We start from the raw sequence: 21219 nt of genomic DNA on the forward strand, positions 1-21219 counted from the left end.
CAGTAAAACAGCTGGGAGAGAACGGGATTGCTTCTGTGAAAATGGCTGGGAGCGAATGAGTTAAAAACTGGACAAAAATCTATTGATATTTTAGTTCATGAACGATAAGACGAAAATTGTATGAAATCCTGTCTCTGCTAATCTACCCATTGTGACAGATTTGAGGTGAACCTCAGATCTCGTTCATCTCACAGGTGAACCTGATGACGCTTGACGCGAAACGTGTTGTTTCGCTCTAATAAATTCATTAAATGAAGTCCTAGTCAGTGCGCGGGGGACCGTTTTTTTCTTGTTTCTATATACAAGTTTCTGCTGCCCACCAGCACCTGACCACTGGCGGTTGTGCAAAGACATTTTCTCCAAAATTTATGAAAAAAAATATTTCTCCAAAAATGCTAGATTTATAGTTACTAAAAATTGATTGAATAAAAACCGGCTGAGGTTGACTAACTTTGATAAAAACTAACCAGCGTGATTGAAACTGGACTAAAACTGAGAGTAAATTTAAAAATGTCTGATAAAATTAATACTATTCAAACTGAACCGTGCAATTAAATTTGTTTGTTTGCTGTGATGTATTCTTTGTGAGCAACGTCACTCTTTGTCAGCGGTATTCCATCCTCATAACATTCAAAATAGCATGCGGTAGGGATGAGAGACTGGTTAATTCAGCATTAAAGTCCATTTCAAATGACCAGAAACACAGCGTCATTAAAAATCCAGCTGCCCACGGCACTGGAAGTATTTAATTCAAAAGAAGATGTGTGTCAAGAAGTAGTATTCGTTATTTGCATTCACCCACCACATTGTTTATTTATTTATGTATTCATTTTCATTGACTGTTAGATTTACTTTTGCACTGTAGGGTTGTAATGTTTGCCGACTATGTATCGTGGTTCATTACTAAGATAATTGTTCAGGCTGCCACCTAGTGACAGCTGTGTAAAACTACTGTCTACCAAACAAGCGTTCTCTGTCGCGTATATTCCAGGAGTTTGCTGCAAGTGATAAATGATGATAGACACAATAGGAATAAAATAACACAATAATAACATTTCTGTCGTCTTCACAATATATATCATATCAACCAGCACTACCTGGAACTAATGAACAATCTTTCTAAGGTGTTTCTTACTTGGTTGTAGATGTCGTCAGAGCGCAGTCTCCCAATGACCATACTAATGAATGTGGCACTGATGGGAACCCTGTGAAAGTAGCTCTCTGGGTAATTGGCAGGCCGTCGGGCTCCCAGCTGGCTGGAGAAGCCAGTGCTGCGCAGGAGCTTGCAGATGTCGTCCATGTTGGAGTCCGCTGAAGACCTTGCGGCACTGAAGGCATAATATGTGCCATTTCAAAACAAAGCATTCATAGACGTACTACATACTTGCTCAGCCTAACGCCGGTGTTGGCTCAAAACTTCACAAGTCACAATTTGGTATACTTCAAAAATCTATACTTTTGGTCAGTCCACACTTGTAGGTGTTATTTTTTACAATTTCACCAATCCTGTTGAAAATGGCTTGCTCTCTTTGATGATGTAATGTTAATGGTTGAACACCAGCAATATGTAATATGTATGTAATGATAAGAAGCTGTGTCAATGTGAAGCATGTAGAAGTTACAGGAAATGTATTTCCCGGTCAGCAAGGTCATTGATCTGCAACTTGAGTCAACAGAAGAATTGTCTATTTATTTGCATGCAATTGTGTGAGAGTAATACATCTACCTGTATCTATAGTAGGAAACAAGCATCCTTTCTCGGACATCCCCTTCAATTTTGTGGTCGATAACAAGCAACATAACACCATACAGGTAGAGAGCCTCACACTAGGAGTGGGAAAGAAAACATAATTCAAAACTCTCTTTTGTAGTGTCTTTCCAAATAGTTTTAAGCGCTATATATGTAAACAAGGCTGCATATCAGTGGCAGACATACCACACAATGGCTTTGATATGAACTCAGTATTTAAAAAAATGTGAGCTTGCTTTTACAACTTCTTTATTTATTTATGTCACTTACTAGTAGCTGTTTTCCATCCTCATTTAGAAGAACAGTCTCAAGGGTCTGCTGAATATAAACACCCTCATGTAGGTCATCCAAGTATCTGGAGAGAAAATAAAATAGACATAAAAGTCATTGTCAACATCTAATTTTAAACTCAGTCATTCAATTGTGATAAAACACAACTCAATGTGACCAGATGGTAATAACCTAGTCTTACCTATTTAAATCCACTATGTATTTGTGGACGCTCTCAAAAGCGAGGTAGAATCTTGAAAGAATCTCAATGTTGTTTTCTCTAAACTCTTCATCCAGGTCCTGAAGGTCAGGTTTGGCCTCCAGCTTTCCATCATAATACTCTGGCCCCTTGACAACCATTAGATGTTGGAGAAAATAACACAGATTGCAATGAGTACCAAGGCCAAAATCACATTTTTAGCCAATCCATATTGAAACTGGGTGGCTCCTTTTGTAGTCTGTGGACAGTCACAAAGCACATGAAATTTGATTTTGGTGGGACGTATTGAGGGGACGTATCCCCTCCGTGAGCCGGTACCTTACCGTGGTGGAGGGGTTTGCGTGTCCCAATGATCCTAGGAGCTATGTTGTCTGGGGCTTTATGCCCGTGGCAGGGTCACCCATGGCAAACAGGTCCTAGGTGAGGGGCCAGACCAAGCACGGCTCAGAAGACGCCTGATGACGAATACAAACTTTGGAGACACGTTTCCCTCGCCCGGAAGTGGGTCACCGGGGCCCCCCTCTGGAGCCAGGCCTGGAGGCGGGGCTCGCTGGCGAGCGCCTGGTGGCCGGGCCTGCACCCATGGGGCCCGGCCGGGCACAGCCCGAAGAGGCAACGTAGGTCCCCCTTCCCACGGGCTCACCACCGGTGGGAGTGGCCAAAGGGGTCGGGTGCAGTGCAGGCTGGGTGGCAGCCAAGGGAGGAGACCTTGGCGGACCGACCCCCGGCTACAGAAACTGGCTCTTGGGACATGGAATGTCACCTCTCTGGAAGGGAAGGAGCCCGAGCTGGTGTGTGAGGCAGAGAAGTTCCGACTAGATATAGTCGGACTCTCCTCCACGCACGGCTTGGGCTCTGGTACCAGTCCTCTCGAGAGGGGTTGGACTCTCTTCCACTCTGGAGTTGCACACGGTGAGAGGCGCAGAGCAGGTGTGGGCATACTTATTGCCCTCCGGCTCGGCGTCTGTACGTTGGGGTTTACCCCGGTGACCAAGAGGGTAGCCTCCCTCCGCCTTCGGGTGGGGGGACGGGTCCTGACTGTTGTTTGTGCATATGCACCAAACAGCAGTTCAGAGTACCCACCCTTTTTGGAGTCCTTGGAGGGTGTGCTGGAGAGCGCCCCCCCTGGGGACTTCCTCGTCTTGCTGGGGGACTTCAACGCTCACGTGGGCAATGACAGTGAGACCTGGAGGGGCGTGATTGGGAGGAACGGCCCCCCCGATCGGAACCCGAGCGGTGTTCTGTTATTGGACTTCTGTGCTCGTCACGGATTGTCCATAACTAACACCATGTTCGAACATAAGGGTGTCCATATGTGCACTTGGCACCAGGACACCCTAGGCCGCAGTTCGATGATCGACTTTGTAGTCGTGTCATCGGATTTGCGGCCGCATGTTTTGGACACTCGGGTGAAGAGAGGGGCAGAGCTGTCAACTGATCACCACCTGGTGGTGTGTTGGCTCCGTTGGTGGGGGAAGATATCGGTCCGACCTGGCAGACCCAAACGTATTGTGAGGGTCTGCTGGGAACGTCTGGCGGAATCCCCTGTCAGAAAGAGTTTCAACGGCCACCTCCGGCAGAGCTTCTCCCTTGTCCCGGGGGAGGCGGGGGACATTGAGTCCGAATGGGCCATGTTCCGCGCCTCCATTGTTGAGGCGGCCGATCGGAGCTGTGGCCGTAAGGTGGTCGGTGCCTGTTGCGGCGGCAATCCTCGAACCCGCTGGTGGACACCAGCGGTAAGGGATGCCGTCAAGCTGAAGAAGGAGTCCTATCGGGCCTTTTTGGCCTGTGGGACTCCGGAGGCAGCTGACGGGTACCGGCTGGCCAAGCGGAACGCGGCTTCGGTGGTTGCTGAGGCAAAAACTCGGGCATGGGAGGAGTTCGGTGAGGCCATGGAAAACGACTTCCGGACGGCTTCGAGGAAATTCTGGTCCACCATCCGGCGTCTCAGGGGGGGAAAGCGGTGCACCATTAACACTGTGTATAGTGGCAATGGGGTGCTGCTGACCTCAACTCGGGACGTCGTGAATCGGTGGGGGGAATACTTCGAAGACCTCCTCAATTCCACCGACACGTCTTCCTTTGAGGAAGCAGAGTCTGGGGACTCTGGGGTGGGCTCTCCTATCTCTGGGGTCGAAGTCACTGAGGTGGTTGGTAAGCTCCTCGGTGGCAGGGCCCCGGGGGTGGATGAGATCCGCCCGGAGTTCCTAAAGGCTCTGGATGTTGTGGGGCTGTCATGGTTGACACGCCTCTACAGCATCGCGTGGACATCGGGGACAGTGCCTCTGGATTGGCAACCGGGGTGGTGGTCCCCGTTTTTAAGAAGGGGGACCGGAGGGTGTGTTCCAACTATAGAGGGATCACACTCCTCAGCCTCCCTGGTAAGGTCTATTCAGGGGTGCTGGAGAGGAGGGTCCGTCGGGAAGTCGAATCTCGGATTCAGGAGGAGCATTGTGGTTTTCGTCCTGGCCGTGGAACAATGGACCAGCTCTACACCCTCAGCAGGATCCTCGAGGGTGCGTGGGAGTTCGCCCAACCAGTCCACATGTGTTTTGTGGATTTGGAGAAGGCGTTCGACCGTGTCCCTCGGGGAATCCTGTGGGGGGTGCTTCGGGAGTACGGGGTACCGGGCCCCCTGATACGGGCTGTTCGGTCCCTGTACGACCGTTGCCAGAGTCTGGTCCGCATTGCCGGCAGTAAGTCGGATTCGTTTCCAGTGAGGGTTGGACTCCGCCAAGGTTGCCCTTTGTCACCGATTCTGTTCCTAATTTTTATGGACAGAATTTCTAGGCGCAGCCAATGCGTTGAGGGGTTCCGGTTTGGTGACCTCAGCATTGCATCTCTGCTTTTTGCAGATGATGTGGTGCTGTTGGCTTCATCAGGCCGGGATCTCCAACTGTCACTGGAGCTGTTCGCAGCCGAGTGTGAAGCGGTTGGGATGAAGATCAGCACCTCCAAATCCGAGACCATGGTCCTCAGTCGGAAAAGGGTGGCATGTCCTCTCCGGGTCGGGGATGAGGTCCTGCCCCAAGTAGAGGAGTTCAAGTATCTTGGGGTCTTGTTCACGAGTGAGGGTAGGATGGAGCGAGAGATCGACAGGCGGATCGGTGCAGCGTCTGCAGTAATGCGGACTCTGTATCGGTCCGTCGTGGTGAAGAAGGAGCTGAGCCAAAAGGCAAAGCTCTAGATTTACCGGTCGATCTACGTTCCAACCCTCACCTATGGTCACGAGCTGTGGGTCGTGACCGAAAGAACGTGATCCCGGATACAAGCGGCCGAAATGAGTTTCCTCCGCAGGGTGTCCGGGCTCTCCCTTAGAGATAGGGTGAGAAGCTCGGCCATCCGGGAGGCCCTCAGAGTAGAGCCGCTGCTCCTCCGCGTTGAGAGGAGCCAGCTGAGGTGGCTCGGGCATCTGGTTCGGATGCCTCCTGGACGCCTCCCTGGGGAGGTGTTCCGGGCATGTCCCACCGGCGGGAGGCCCCGGGGACGACCCAGGACACGCTGGAGAGACTATGTCTCTCGGCTGGCCTGGGAACGCCTTGGGATCCCGCCGGAGGAGCTGGTTGAAGTGGCTGGGGAGAGGGAAGTCTGGGTTTCCCTCCTGAAGCTGCTGCCCCCGCGGCCCGACCCCGGATAAGCGGAAGAAGATGGATGGATGGATGGATGGATGGATGGATGGGACGTATTGAAACCACGAGGGAGGTAGTTTCATAGCTAACGTGGCTAGCACGATGCAGAGACAAAAGTTCGCAGTGCATCTGGAGTCTATAAGGCTCTAATCATTGCCTCAATGGGAGCGAATATATGTATATATTAGTGCTGTCAAAGTTAAAGCGTTAACTAATTAATTGATCACAAAAAATTATCGCATTAATCATTGTATTACCACAGATTAATCACACTATTAATTTTGACCGCAGATGATCCTTTTTAGCCGACAGTGGATGGTTACATTAAAGGTAGCTTGTGGAGTTTGAGCAATAAACATAATTACATGCATTAAAGTAAAGTATTTAAGAAATGTTTACATATGCCATTTTTTTCCCCATTTTAAATTATGCAAATAATGAATTGATTAGAAAAAGCAGGATGAGCGTGTGCAATGGATATCAATTTTTGAAGACGTCCTCATAATATTCAATGTCGCAAAAATTAACACATAATAGACGCGCTTCAAATTTAGCGGGCAAAATATGTTTTGTGAAATAAAGCTGTCAGTCAGTCAGTGATTAATGATGATTAACTCTTTGACCGCCATAAATGTTTAAAAACGTTCAGTACCATTATACGGGCACCAGCCGACACAAACACACACATACATACTAGGGGAGCGGAGCCGGCGGCGGGCCCGAGCCGCCAGCCGTAACAACGGGAAACACGACAAACATGACGGGACATTTACGCAGGCATCACAAAGATTTAGATTTATCAAATTCAACTAGAAGTGGGAAAACAACGGTCCAACCAACTATTTCATCCTCATTTACAGTGAAACTTCCACACACTTCAGCTCGCGCGAAACGCCAGATCCATAGGTCTATTTATAGCAGCAGACCTGCAGCCTTGGAAAACGCTGGATTCAAACATTTAATTAGTGTATATATATATATATATATATTAAGGGTGTCACGATTTCGATTTTTTATCGAAATCGATCGAAATTACGTCACGATTTCGAGCATCGAAATAGAAGAGAGGACACACGATTCGATGCCCCCCCCCCCCCCCCCCCCCGCGCCCGCCGCCACCGCCACCGCCGCCACCGCCACCTCCCAGGAAAGCAAATGAGACGCAGCCATTCAGCTACTAGCTAACGGCACTTGTTAGCTGACTTCTCCTGCAGTCATGATGGCAAGCGCGGACAGACACAGCAATGGTGCTTCAAGCCGCTCCCGCTTCTCTCGTCACCAGTTTGGAAACATTTTGCGTTCCCGGTGAGTTATGTCGACAACGTTCACGTTGTCGATAAAAAGACCACAGTTGCAAGATATGCTATGTGCGCGTACTGTACTCGGCCACGGTGTTACGCCCGGCTCGTCAAGGGGAAGGGAAGTAACACAATAACAGAAAATATAGAGTAGATAAACACGGGTCGACTTTAACATCTGAGTAGTTTTAATTGAAATTTCAGGCAGGGGTTTGACAAGGGAGTGAAAGTGGAAGGTGAACAAATAATAACCGCATTTGACAGAACTGACAGAACGGAGGAGAAACAACAATAACCAATAGGGGTATAATACACGGATACACAATAGCGTCGCGCTGGCACAGTCGTCCAATCGGAGTGTCGCGCTGGCACAGTCGTCCAATCGGAGTGTCGCGCTGGCACAGTCCTCCAATCAGAGTGTCGCGCTGGCGCATTCAAACTGAAGTACCATTATACGGGCACCAGCCGACACAAACACACACATACATACTAGGGGAGCGGAGCCGGCGACGGGCCCGAGCCGCCAGCCGTAACAACGGGAAACACGACAAACATGACGGGACATTTACGCAGGCATCACAAAGATTTAGATTGATCAAATTCAACTAGAAGTGGGAAAACAACGGTCCAACCAACTATTTCATCCTCATTTACAGTGAAACTTCCACACACTTCAGCTCGCGCGAAACGCCAGATCCATAGGTCTATTTAATTAGTGTACTTGAACCACGCTACAGTATGCCCAGCAACTGTAAATGTTGGGATATAGTTTGTTCAGGCTGTATTTGTTCCATGACTTTGGATACAATATATTTTTTGTTGTTGTTGCACATTGCACATTATTTTAAGAGGAACGCACAGCACACTGTTGTAACCAAAAACAGTCAATAGATGGCAGGCACCCACTGTGACTTTTTGTTTTTGTTTTTTTATTTTACACTTCAGTAAGAACAAGACGGTTAACTTTATATTGTAAATAAATTCTTTGAATTTGATCATTCCTGCCTAATGTCAATGATCATATATTACATAAATTTACACAAAAATAATATGGAAATTGCATCACCTATATGTAGCCGATCTTTTGAAATAAGATTTACTGTACAATGAATAGAACCAATGATCATAGACTAGCCTTAGCCTACAGAAGCATATGCCTCTGTGTTATAAAGTGGGGGAGCGGAAAAAAAAAAAAAAAAAAAACAAATCGAAAAAAAAATCGAATCGTGACACCAAAATCGAAATTTAAATCGAATCGTGGAGTTGGCGAATCGTGACACCCCTAATATATATATATATATATATATATATGTATATATATTTACTCCCTGATGAGCAGTACAGTGGATTACTCTGCCTTAAAGTTCTGAGTTTCAGGGTTTTACTTGAGGATCCAGCTTTCCTGTCTAAAGTTTGCATGTTCTAACCATCCATGTGTGGGTTTTCCCCAGGTAGATACTCTGGTTTTCTCCGACATTCTAAAAACATGAAGTTAGGTTCACTGAACGCTCTAATTCATAGGTGTCAAACTGCAGTCCTCGAGGACCGCAGTCCTGCAGGTTTTGGAAGTTTCCCACTTTCAACATACCTGATTCATATTTACGCTCATCAGCAAGCTCTGCACGAGCCTGATAATTATCCTGATCATTGGATCAGGTGCGTTGGAGTAGACAAACTTCGAAAACATGCAGGACTCTGGCCCTCGAGGACCGGATGGATCTTGATACATGTACTCTAAATTGTTAATATAATTTGTGCCCTGCGATTAGCTGGTGACCAGTTTTGGATGTACCCTGCCTCTCCTCCAGTTATCAGGGAGAGGCTCCAACCCATAAACAACCCTAATGAGGATAAGCGGAATGTAAAATTGATGGATTAATAACTCCATGACAAGTCCTTAGGCTCTTTACCTTAAAGTAGCTGAAGTCACAGATAATGTCTCCATATTTCTGCTGCTCACTCTTGTCCTTGAGTCTGAAAACTGCAGGAATGAAGTCAGAGAGGCGCAGAAGCTCGGCAATGATAGCGTTTCCTCTAGAAACTATCCTGAGAATGGCCTGGCCGCACAAGTTGTTCTCAGCCAAAAAGTCCACCATAGTGGCTGCAGGAGACGAAGAGGATCTGCAGCTGTCTAAGGTACAAGGAAGGTCCAAAGAATCACATTATTTGTAGTAATTATGTACCTCATTATGTACCTCACATGTATACATGAAATCGACCACTAAACGATGCACATTGTACACAACGGAAACAGAGCGAATGAAAAAAAATCTAATGTAAATGTTCTATGCTCGTTTAGCTCCCTCCTTCATTGCCAAGCTAACGGTAGCAAATCTCACAGCAGCTTCAATTAGCTTGGATTCTGAACACATTACATTTCCTATAACTATAATAACATGTCTTACAAGACGTACCTTATTATGCGTTAGTGGCTCAATACAAATTGTCATTTAACGTCGTAATTCTTGATGAATTGTCTCTGGATTGTTTTTCCCTCCCCAACTTCACTGTTTACTTCCTCATGACCAACCATGTGACTCTGCCGTTGGGTGCGTTTGATTCATTGCAGGCAACGCGCCGAAACGAAAACCAACGAAAGAAAAGGTTTTCTTTTTTCCCCCTTTTCTCCCATTTATTTTATTTAACAAACGTAATTTACAATAAAGAATCAACTTCCTTGCATCACAACATTACCTGAACCGCTTATCTCAACAATACCTACTTAAACATACATTCCAAATAAAAAATTACAAACCTATTATATGAACGTATTTTTTTCCATATGTCTAATTGACAAAATATCCAATTTAGGTTCAAGTTCGTTAATAATAATAATAATAATAATAATAATAATAATAATAATAATAATAATAAATGTATCCATTGAATGATGTATCCATTGTAAAGCATCTTTGAGTGCGATATAAATCTGATGCATTATTATTATAAATTATTATTATTATTATTATTATTATTATTATTGTTATTATTATTATTATTATTATTATTGAAAACCAAAACGGATGGAATAGTTCCCATAAATTTGCATTTATGTATGTGGAATTTCGCCAATTTTATAAATAAAGTAATCAAAAACATATCTGCTCTTTTTCCCCACCAAAACAAAATAATAATAATAATAATCTTCCTAGGACAGACAAGTTGTCGTAGGTCACGCCCTACATTTAGCAATGACGATTGCTGTGTTAAAACTGTATTGCTATAAAAACAAACCTATAAAATGATTCTTATACTATACAAAGCAATTTTCTATTATACTTTACTTGAAAGCTCGTGAAGAAGGTTCTGCTCTGTTGCAGTTTCTATTGAAATTCTTCCACCGTCATTTGTTAGATGGCGACAGAGATCCACTCTATCCCAGTCTTAACTGCTGTTCCATCCTCTGCGGCTGCTCGTGCCACTGTATTCTTCACTTGCTCTTGCTCTGCGCGTACGGCGACATGGTGTCATCTGTCATAGCATGGCTCAGATAACAAATGAAGCTCTCTCAATTTTATTTTTTATTTATTAGGGCCCGAGCAGCGACCGCTGCGAGGTCCCTATTGTTTTTGTAAAAATTATTATTATTATTATTATTATTATTATTATTATTATTATTATTATTATTATTATTATTCTTCTTCTTCTTCTTTATTCTCCGCAAACAATCGCGATTTTGGGTACCTAAATATTCACGAAAACTCACCGAACTTTGCACACTCCTCAGGTCCGGCGAAAAATTTGATATTATGAAGTCGTTATAACAATGCGACTCGATAGCGCCCCCTAGCGTAGAAAAATAAAAACCAAGCCCGGCACGTTTGAGCTAGAGCAACAAAAATTGGCAGGCACGTGTAGTACCCCGAGACGCACAAAAAAGTCTCTTGGGACCATGTAGCTAAAATGTACAGGAAGTGAGCTATGAATTTTTTTATGTCCAATTTTGGCCTATTTTGGCACATTCACTGTGGTCATGCTTTTTCCCCCTTTGCAAACATTTTTCATCCAATTGACTTCAAACTTGGCATTTATCATCTCAAGACCTGAGAGAACAACTGGGCAAAACATCTTGCCTTTTTGAAATACTATATGACGGGGGCGGGGCATCAAATATTGCCTTTAAAATTTCATTTGTCGAGAAAGAGCAAATGCTTAATAACTCCCATGTTCAAGCTCCAAAAAATCTCAAACTTCTCAGGCAACGTAATAGTCACGGCCTGAAAACATCTATATGATAAAATTCAGTTATACATATAGTGCCACCTAGTGGTTACAATAAATGTCATACTTTACGTTTTTCGCTACTGTGCTGAGCTTGTTGAAGGGATCCATTTGAAAATTGGTCAGAAAAGCCTTAAGATGTTGATCATGCCCCACACCGAATATTGTAACTTTTCGCCAAAGGGCGTGGCCGCTACGGTGACGCAAAGTCTGAAGATTTTTCGTGAAAATAAAAGCTGCATTAACTTGACCGAGATGATCCTATCTTCTCAAAATTTCACACATTTGATGAGAGTCCAGCCCTAAAGACATCTACTGACTTATATTTCATCTAACTGATAGCGCCACCTAGTGGCAATTTTTTTTCTTACGAATTTTCTTCTACGTTTTTCTCCAAACACGTTAACTGGACCTACCTCATATTTGCTCAGATGAGGGTTTCGGCCTTCATGATGTCACAACACGAAGTTTGTGAGTTTTCGCGAATTGCTGTGGGTGTGGCTAAGCGCTGTTCGCCAAGAAAACAACGCCAGTTGTGAGGGTCTAAACATGCACAGAAACTCATGAAACTTGGCACACACATCTGGCCTGGTAAAATGAGCCATATTTTATTGTTGATTGTGCTATTTTTTACAAAAATGACTCAATAGCGCCCCCTAGAAGTTTTTAACAAAGCAGCCCCGGTTGTACGTTTAAGCAAGAACGACGAATATTTTTAGGTGTATGAGGGAGCCCAAGTCCTACAAAAAAGTCTCTTGGACCCATATGCTAAAATGAACAGGAAGTGAGCTATGAATTTTTGAATGTCCCATTTTTTACGATTTTTGCACATTCACAGGGGGCAGACTTTTGCCCACTTCTCCTACACATTTCATCCGACTGAGTTAAGACTTGGCCTGGACCATGTCAAGACCTGAGCCAACGACAGGGGGAAAAATTTTGACTTTTCGAAATACTATATGATGAGGGCGGGGCATCAAATTTTGTGTTTCGCAATGAAAAAGGATATGCTTGATAACTCCCCGGTACATGCTCCAAAAAATCCCAAACTTGACATGTATGTTTATCGTCAAGGCCTGAAGTTATCTCTGTGACAACATTCAGTTATATATGCAGCGCCACCTAGCCCTTGAGGAATAAAAAAAAAATACCCCACATACGGTATTTTGTACAAAAAATGTACACTCATTCTAAGTGTGATAACGAAGTCATTTCTGAATATTCTTTTAGTTTCCACCACTCAAAATGTTCACTGGCATCAGACTTATCCAAACATATATATATTTTTATTTATTTTTGATAGCCTCTATGGACATTAAAAGCAATATCGTGAATGAAGGATATGCTTAATAACTCCACGGTACATGCTCCAAAAAAAATCCCACACTTGAAATGTATGCTTATAATCAAGGCCTGAAGGTATCTCGATGACAACATTCAGTTATAAATACAGCGCCACCTAGCCCTTGAGGCTTATATAAAAAAAAAAAACCCACATACGGTATTTTGTACAAAAAATGTAAACTCATTCTAAGTGTGATGACTAAGTCATTTATGAATATTCTTTTAGTTTCCACCACTCAAATTGTTCACTGGCTTCACACCGATCCAAACGTATGTACGTTTCCATTTTGTTTTATTCATTTTTGATTGCCCCTTTGGACAATAAAAGTAACATTGTGCAATGAGTACAACGAGCGATGATGTATATATACACTTTTACAAAAAATACCAATCAGGGCAACTCATTGCCTAAAAATAAAAAAGGACGCAGAATTTTGCAGGTTTTAACAATCCCCAAAACCCGTTGAGCTTGATACACACTGGCAAAAAAAATTCTACATGTAAACGTTTATTATGCCATTTTCAAAGAAATTTTGCTTCCAATATGCCAGTACCCCAACGTGCCAGTACCCTAACGTGCAAGTACCCCAACGTGCAAGGACTCCAACGTGGCCCGGGCTGCGAGGGCCCTTTATAGCTGCTCGCAGCTCTAGTTATTATTATTCTTCTTTATTCTCCGCAAACAATCGCGATTTTGGGTACCTAAATATTCACGAAAACTCACCGAACTTTGCACACTCCTCAGGTCCGGCGAAAAATTTGATATTATGAAGTCGTTATAACAACGCGACTCTATAGCGCCCCCTAGCATAGAAAAATAAAAACCAAGCCCGGCACGTTTGAGCTAGAGCAACGAAAATTGGTAGGCACGTGTAGCACCCCGAGACGCACAAAAAAGTCTATTGGGACCATGTAGCTAAAATGTACAGGAAGTGAGCTATGAATTTTTTAATGTCCAATTTTGGCCTATTTTGGCACATTCACTGTGGTCATGCTTTTTCCCCCTATGCAAACATTTTTCATCCCATTGACTTCAATCTTGGCATTTATCATCTCAAGACCTAAGAGAACAGCTGGGCAAAAAGTCTTGCCTTTTCGAAATACTATATGACGGGGGCGGGGCATCAAATATTGCCTTTAAAATTTCATTTGTCCAGAAAGAGCAAATGCTGAATAACTCCCATGTACAAGCTCCAAAAAATCTCAAACTTCTCAGGCAACGTAATAGTCACGGCCTGAAAACATCTATATGACAAAATTCAGTTCTACATATAGCGCCACCTAGTGGTTACAATAAATGCCGTACTTTACGTTTTTAGCTACTGTGCTGAGCTCGTTGAAGGGATCCAGTTGAAAATTGGTCAGAAAAGCCTTAAGATGTTGATGATGCCCCACACCGAATATTGTAACTTTTCGCCAAAGGGCGTGGCCGCTACGGTGACGCAAAGTCTGAAGATTTTTCGTGACAATAAAAGCTGCATTAACTTGACCGAGATGATCCTATCTTCTCAAAATTTCACACATTTGATGAGAGTCCAGCTCTAAAGACATCTACTAACTTACATTTCATCTAACTGATAGCGCCACCTAGTGGCAATTTTTTTTCTTACGAATTTTCTTCTACGTTTTTCTCCAAACACGTTAACTGGACCTACCTCATATTTGCTCAGATGAGGGTTTCGGCCTTCATGATGTCACAACACGAAGTTTGTGAGTTTTCGCGAATCACTGTGGGCGTGGCTAAGCACTGTTCGCCAAAAAAACAACGCCAGTTTTGATGGTCTAAACATGCGCAGAAACTCATGAAACTTGGCACACACATCTGGCCTGGCAAAATGAGCAATATTTTATCATGTATTGTCCTATTTTTAAAAAAATGACTCAATAGCGCCCCCTAGAAGTTTTTAACGAAGCAGCCCCGGTTGTACGTTTAAGCAAGAACGCCGAATATTTTTAGGTGTATGAGGGAGCTCAAGACCTACAAAAAAGTCTCTTGTACCCATATGCTAAAATGAACAGGTAGTGAGCTACGAATTTTTGAATGTCCCATTTTTGACGATTTTTGCACATTCACAGGGGGCAGACTTTTGCCCACTTCTCCTACACGTTTCATCCGACTGAGTTAAGACTTGGCCTGGACCATGTCAAGACCTGAGCCAACGACAGGGGGAAAAATTTTGACTTTTCGAAATACTATATGATGAGGGCGGGGCATCAAAATGTGTGTTTCGCAATGAAAAAGGATATGCTTGATAACTCCCCGGTACATGCTCCAAAAAATCCCAAACTTGACATGTATGTTTATCGTCAAGGCCTGAAGTTATCTCTATGACAACATTCAGTTATATATGCAGCGCCACCTAGCCCTTGAGGCATGAAAAAAAAATACCCCACATACGGTATTTTGTACAAAAAATGTAAACTCATTCTAAGAGTGATAACTAAGTCATTTATGAATATTCTTTTAGTTTCCACCACTCAAAATGTTCACTGGCATCAGACTTATCCAAACATATATATATTTTTATTTATTTTTGATAGCCTCTATGGACATTAAAAGCAATATCGTGAATGAAGGATATGCTTAATAACTCCACGGTACATGCTCCAAAAAAAATCCCACACTTGACATGTATGCTTATAATCAAGGCCTGAAGGTATCTCTATGACAACATTCAGTTATAAATACAGCGCCACCTAGCCCTTGAGGCTTATATAAAAAAAAAATAAAAAATACTACACATACGGTATTTTGTACAAAAAATGTACAATCATTCTAAGTGTGATAACTAAGTCATTTATGAATATTCTTTTAGTTTCCACCACTCAAATTGTTCACTGGCTTCACACCGATCCAAACGTATGTACGTTTCCATTTTGTTTTATTCATTTTTGATTGCCCCTTTGGACAATAAAAGTAACATTGTGCAATGAGTACAACGAGCGATGATGCGTATATACACTTTTACAAAAAAATACCAATCAGGGCAACTCATTGCCTAAAAATAAAAAAGGACGCTGATTTTTGCAGGTCTTAACAATCACCAAAACCCGTTGAGCTTGACACACACACTGGCAAAAAAATATTCTACATGTAAACGTTTATTATGCCATTTTCAAAGAAATTTTGCTTCCAATATGCCAGTACCCCAACGTGCCAGTACCCCAACGTGCAAGTACCCCAACGTGCAAGGACCCCAATGTGGCCCGGGCTGCGAGGGCCCTTTATAGCTGCTTGCAGCTCTAGTTTGTTTTTGTTATGTTATGTTGTTTTGTTATTTAATATTTCTGATTATGGCTTACAGCTTAAGAAAACTCAGATTTCCTATCTCAAAATATTAGAATATTTCCTCAGACCAAGTAAAAAAAAAAAAGAAGCCAAATCAGCAATATTAATCCATCCATCCATCCATCCATTTTCTTGACCGCTTATTCCTCACAAGGGTCGCGGGGGGTGCTGGCGCCTATCTCAGCTGGCTCTTGTCAGTAGGTGGGGGACACCCTGTACTAGTTGCCAGTCAATCGCAGGGCACACAGAGACGAACAACCATCTACACTCACACGCACACCTAGGGACAATTCGGAGCGCCCAATTAACCTGACAAGCATGTCTTTGGAATGTGGGAGGAGACCGGAGTACCCGGAGAAGACCCACACAGGCACGGGGAGTAACCACTCGACTACCGTGCCGCCTATATATATATATATATTATATATATATATATATATATATATATATATATATATATATATATATATATATATATATATATATATATATATATATCCATCCATCCATTTTCTTGACCGCTTATTCCTCACAAGGGTCGCGGGGGCTGCTGGCGCCTATCTCAGCTGGCTCTGGGCAGTAGGCAGGGGACACCCTGGACTGGTTGCCAACCAATCGCAGGGCACACAGAGACGAACAACCATCCACACTCACACGCACACGCACACCTAGGGACAATTGGGAGCGCCCAATTAACCTGCCATGCATGTCTTTGGAATGTGGGAGGAGACCGGAGTACCCGGAGAAGACCCACGCGGGCACGGGGAGAACATGCAAACTCCACCCAGGAAGGTCCGAGCCTGGACTCGAACCGGAGACCTCAGAAGCGGACGTGCTAACCACTCGACTACCGTGCCGCCCTATACATATATATATATATATATATATATATATATATATATATATATATATATATATATATATATATATATATATATATATATATATATATATATATATATATATATATATATATGTATTTATATTTATATATATATATATTATGTGATATTAAAGCAAAAGGGCATTTTTGTACGAGCAAAGTGCAGACATGGTTTCAGTTAGCTATTGATGGACAAGTGACCAAGTCATCTTCATTCCCCAACCTACAATATTAAAAGCATTGACATCCTACTTGTTATTTCCTGAGTAGCCTGGCCATCATTGACTGCTGTGCCAGGTGATTATCATTTGTCAGTAAAAACTCTAAATTGACTGCCATTTAATGGTTGGCCACCTTTATCACAACTTCTTTGTATTAAAACAAATTCTCATCCTTTGAAAATTAGTATTCTTTAAAAAAAAAATGTAAAAAAAAAGGTTCTTATCTGCAACCAGCAGCTGTGAATGTGTTTTTTTTTAAGTTGCTAATATTCATGCATTTTTGCAAATGATAAAATACATGAAGTAACTGGTAAAACGTGCGTGCTTGTCTCCGTCTGGTGTGCACGCATGTGCTGGGGTGTGTTTGTGTGTGTGTGTGTGTGTGTGTGTGGGGGGGGGGGGGGGGGGGGGTCAAGGTGAAATGGCAAATGTACACGTCTGCATGGTTACCCTCAGGGCCCGTGTGCCCTTTATTAACAGCAAGTTGACTCCCCTCAGCTTTGCCAGTGATTAAAGCTTTTCATAGCCGGTAACTTTCACACCACTGTGAACTGTGTGAGGTGATTAAAGGTGTATGGCATTTTTGCTTATTTAATTGCATTTCTGAAAATAATGGACAATTATCACAATATTCTAATTTTCTGAGACAGTCCTGTATAAGGAACTTTATTGACAAAGAAGGTGACGAACAGGACGGGACGGAACATGAGCAGACTGGGGACCAAGGCTTGACTGGGAAAGAGGAAGCTGGTTGACATGACTGGGCGGGACGTGGACTGACTAGGCAAGACGTGGACAAACTTGAGATGACGACGATAGACTTGGTATGGCATGACTTGGTTTGACGTGGACAAACTTGGGTTGACGCGGACAGACTTGGGTTGACATGAGGACTTGGGTTGACATGAGGACGTGGAGACTTGAGGGGACGTGGAGACTTGACCAGACTTAGAAAACTTGACCAGACGTAAAGAAACTTGACCAGACGCAGACACTAGTGATGGGACAAAATGGGCCGAGGCTCCAAAGCTTGTGTCGAGTAATGGGAGGGGTGTTTCCACGAAGCTTGTATCGAGGCACGCGTCATTTCTGCAAAACCCGGGAATGATGACGTGTGAAGCCTCGCACGGCCGGCTGAATCACATAAACGCTTCGGGAGTGGTCCGGCGTTTGGCGTGCATTGTAAACACAGTACAGAATTAACAATCCATTAGTGCATTGGGAGATATAAAAATACCTACCCAAATTTATATGAACTGGCACTCACATTTTTCTGCACCCCAGCTTCTTCTGGTCCTTGTGAAAGAATATTTTCTAAAGCTGGTGAAATGTTGTCCAAAAAAAGAAACCGTTTAAAGCCAGCCATAGTGGGAAAGCTATTATTTCTAAATAAAAATGATATCCTTAGCACTTGTATTTTGTTCACATACTAAATTACTAACACAAGCACATTTGTCGTAAGCAAATAGCCATTGAATTCTTAACAATGTTGATCTCTTGGGCTTCTAGACCACTTGATGGCGCCATAGAATAAATGAAGCACCATGAAGCTTTGCTACATGTGCAAACCGATTGTGTGCAAAGCTTCATTGCTTCATGAGGCTTCATTTGGCCACCCCTAGTACACACTACTAAACGCAGCTTAGCACCTTTAACAGGACAGGACAGCTAACTACCAAACAGACTTGCAACATAGCCTCCAGGTATAGACACTTCAGGACAATACTCCCACAACGTGTGAACAAACACCACTCCCTAACACTAACGAGACACTACCCATACACACCTGGGAAACACAGCAGGCAGAGGGCACTAATTAAGTCACACAAACGGGAGGGGCGACACACACAGGTGGACGATGTTAACTGTGATGAGACTAGGGAAGACTACCCAGACAAAGGACAACATAAACACCCAAAACTAAACCAAAACTCAACCCCCCAAAACCGAAACATGACAAAAAACAAGTTATCCATTGTTAAATGTTAAGATGCAAACACAACGGGTCTCGAATAAGCTTCGGCTTCTACCCGTCAGCCCTTCTTTCGGATGTCAATGTTGCAAATGATGTGATGTGATTGATGTAAACTGTAATGTGTCCGAAAGGAAAAAATGAATAAACTAAACAATAAATCACTAGTAATGATGGAGTCTTACTATTTTCAGTGCTAGTCCAAACAGGGGCCTACTTTTGTAATAAGTGTTACAAAAAACAAAAAAAAAACTAAGGCTGTCCTGAGATTAATTTAACAAATTTTAAGCTTAATCTTTATTTATTTATGTATTTATTTATTTATTTATTTATTTATTTATTTTAACTCAGATTTATTTACAGGGTGACCCAAAAAGATGGGTACCCATATTTTATTCGATAAAAAATCCATTTTTTAACGAGTGTCTTTTCTGTTGCAGGACGTGAAAGGTGAACCTATGGATGATCATTTGCAGCTATAATTGCCCTGAAAATTGACACGACGAGAGGAGGTAGGACTCAGACGCAGAGTGTAAGTTGGCCAACAAGGCTGCAGCTTTAATCGCACGAAACTCAAATCGCCTCTCAAGGAGGGAAAAAAGGCTGAACAAAAAGAGCTCCAAACTGGAGATACAAAAAAGGGCACTCAAAAACAGGGACAACAAAAGGCGCTCCACAAGGGAGGAAAACCAGGGCAAACTAAAGGCGCAAGACAAGGCAAGGCTAGACATCAAACAAGGACTGTGGTACGAGGACTGGGAGGACGCTTCCATGCACTGAGATTTGTGACACTTCGGCAACCAACTGGCGAATGAAGGTGGCTTTTATTGTCCGGGTTGATTGGAAACAGGTGGTGCTGATCATGGGCGTGGACCGGTAATCATTGAGCTGCAGGAAGGGTAAGTGACCTGGGGTGAGAGTAGAGTCAGGACTATCAAAATAAAACAGGAACATGACTGTAAAACAAAAGCATGAACCGCCACTCTGGTGGCGGCGTGACAGTACCCCCCCCTCAATGGCCGGCTCTCGACGGCCCTTCAACACAGAGTCCAAAAACAAGGGCGGGCGGAAGGGGGCACGGAGGTGGGAACACGGCCCACCCATCCGTCCCAGACAAAAAGGCAGTTCAGGAGGGCGTCCATGACGCCAGACGAGAGTCCCGTCGGGACCGTTCAGAAGACCTTTTCTTAGCGCAGGATCAGGTTCGGAAGGTACCAAGGGAATCCCGTGGATAGTTTTGACTTGGTAGACCTGGCAGACTTGGCAGACTTGGCGAGGCGTGGCAGACGTGGCAGACTTGGCGTGGCAGGCTTGGCAGACTTGACGAGGCGTGGCTGGCTTGGCAGACGTGGCGAGGTGTGGCAGGCTTGGCAGGCGTGGCAGACTTGGCGTGGCAGGCTTGGCAGACTTGACGAGGCGTGGCAGGCTTGGCAGGCATGGCAGACTTGGCGTGGCAGGCTTGGCAGACTTGGCGAGGCGTGGCAGGCTTGGCGAGGACGGCCTTGGCGTGGACGGCCTTGGCGTGGACGGCCTTGGCTTGGACGGCATTGGCTTGGTCGACTTTGACGAGGACGGCTTTGGCTTGGACGGCTTTGGCTTGGACGGCTTTGGCTTGGGCGACGTGATGCAGAGACTTGGCGTGACATGATGCAGAAACTTGGCGTGGCTCAGGGTCCTGGAGCTGCGCCCGGCGAGGCTCGGGGGCTTGAGGCGGTGCCTGGCGAGGCTCGGTGACGAGAGGTTCAAAAGTCATCTGGTTGACTGCGGCTGAGGATGAACTGGTAGCTGATTGGTCCAAGATGTGATCCAAACAGTCTTTTCCCCATTCCAGTACGTTCCCGGATCGCCAGTCGATGCGGGGGTTGTGCAACCGCAACCAGGGATGTCCCAATACCAATGTGTGTGACGGGGATCGAAAAACATGGAAACGAATGAATTCTTGGTGCTGCCCAATATGGACCTCGAGAGGCTCTGTGATATGGGTGATGCAAAAGAGTTCCTTGCCATTAAGCGCTCTGGCCTGGACGGTTAGGGGAAGGGGTTCGATGGTGGCCCGTAGCTGTTTCACGAGGCCCCAGTCCATGAGGCTCTCGTCGGATCCGGAGTCGATGAGGGCTGGCAG

The 21219-nt window shown here is 44.2% G+C and overlaps 2 protein-coding genes across 4 annotated transcripts in view; both read right to left on the bottom strand.

Annotated features, from left to right (window-relative positions):
- The window catches only part of washc5 (WASH complex subunit 5), a 207895-nt gene extending 198186 nt beyond the window's left edge, over positions 1 to 9709 (bottom strand). For all 3 annotated transcript variants that reach the window (XR_013284488.1, XM_077528375.1, XM_077528374.1), the window contains exons 1-6: positions 9582 to 9709; positions 9078 to 9298; positions 2223 to 2368; positions 2021 to 2105; positions 1727 to 1827; positions 1136 to 1328 (exon numbers count right to left, since the gene is read on the bottom strand). Coding sequence is in view for 2 of the 3 variants with exons in the window: in XM_077528375.1 (XP_077384501.1) it covers positions 1136 to 1328; positions 1727 to 1827; positions 2021 to 2105; positions 2223 to 2368; positions 9078 to 9263 (711 nt within the window). In the remaining variant the exon portion in view is untranslated. The remainder of the gene's footprint in view (positions 1 to 1135; positions 1329 to 1726; positions 1828 to 2020; positions 2106 to 2222; positions 2369 to 9077; positions 9299 to 9581) is intronic.
- LOC144023078 (uncharacterized) overlaps positions 1 to 21219 on the bottom strand; it is a 389823-nt gene that overhangs the window by 61005 nt on the left and 307599 nt on the right. The gene's annotated exons all lie outside the window — the stretch shown is intronic.

Source organism: Festucalex cinctus, chromosome 7 (assembly GCF_051991245.1).
Source record: "Festucalex cinctus isolate MCC-2025b chromosome 7, RoL_Fcin_1.0, whole genome shotgun sequence".
NCBI lineage: Eukaryota > Metazoa > Chordata > Actinopteri > Syngnathiformes > Syngnathidae > Festucalex > Festucalex cinctus.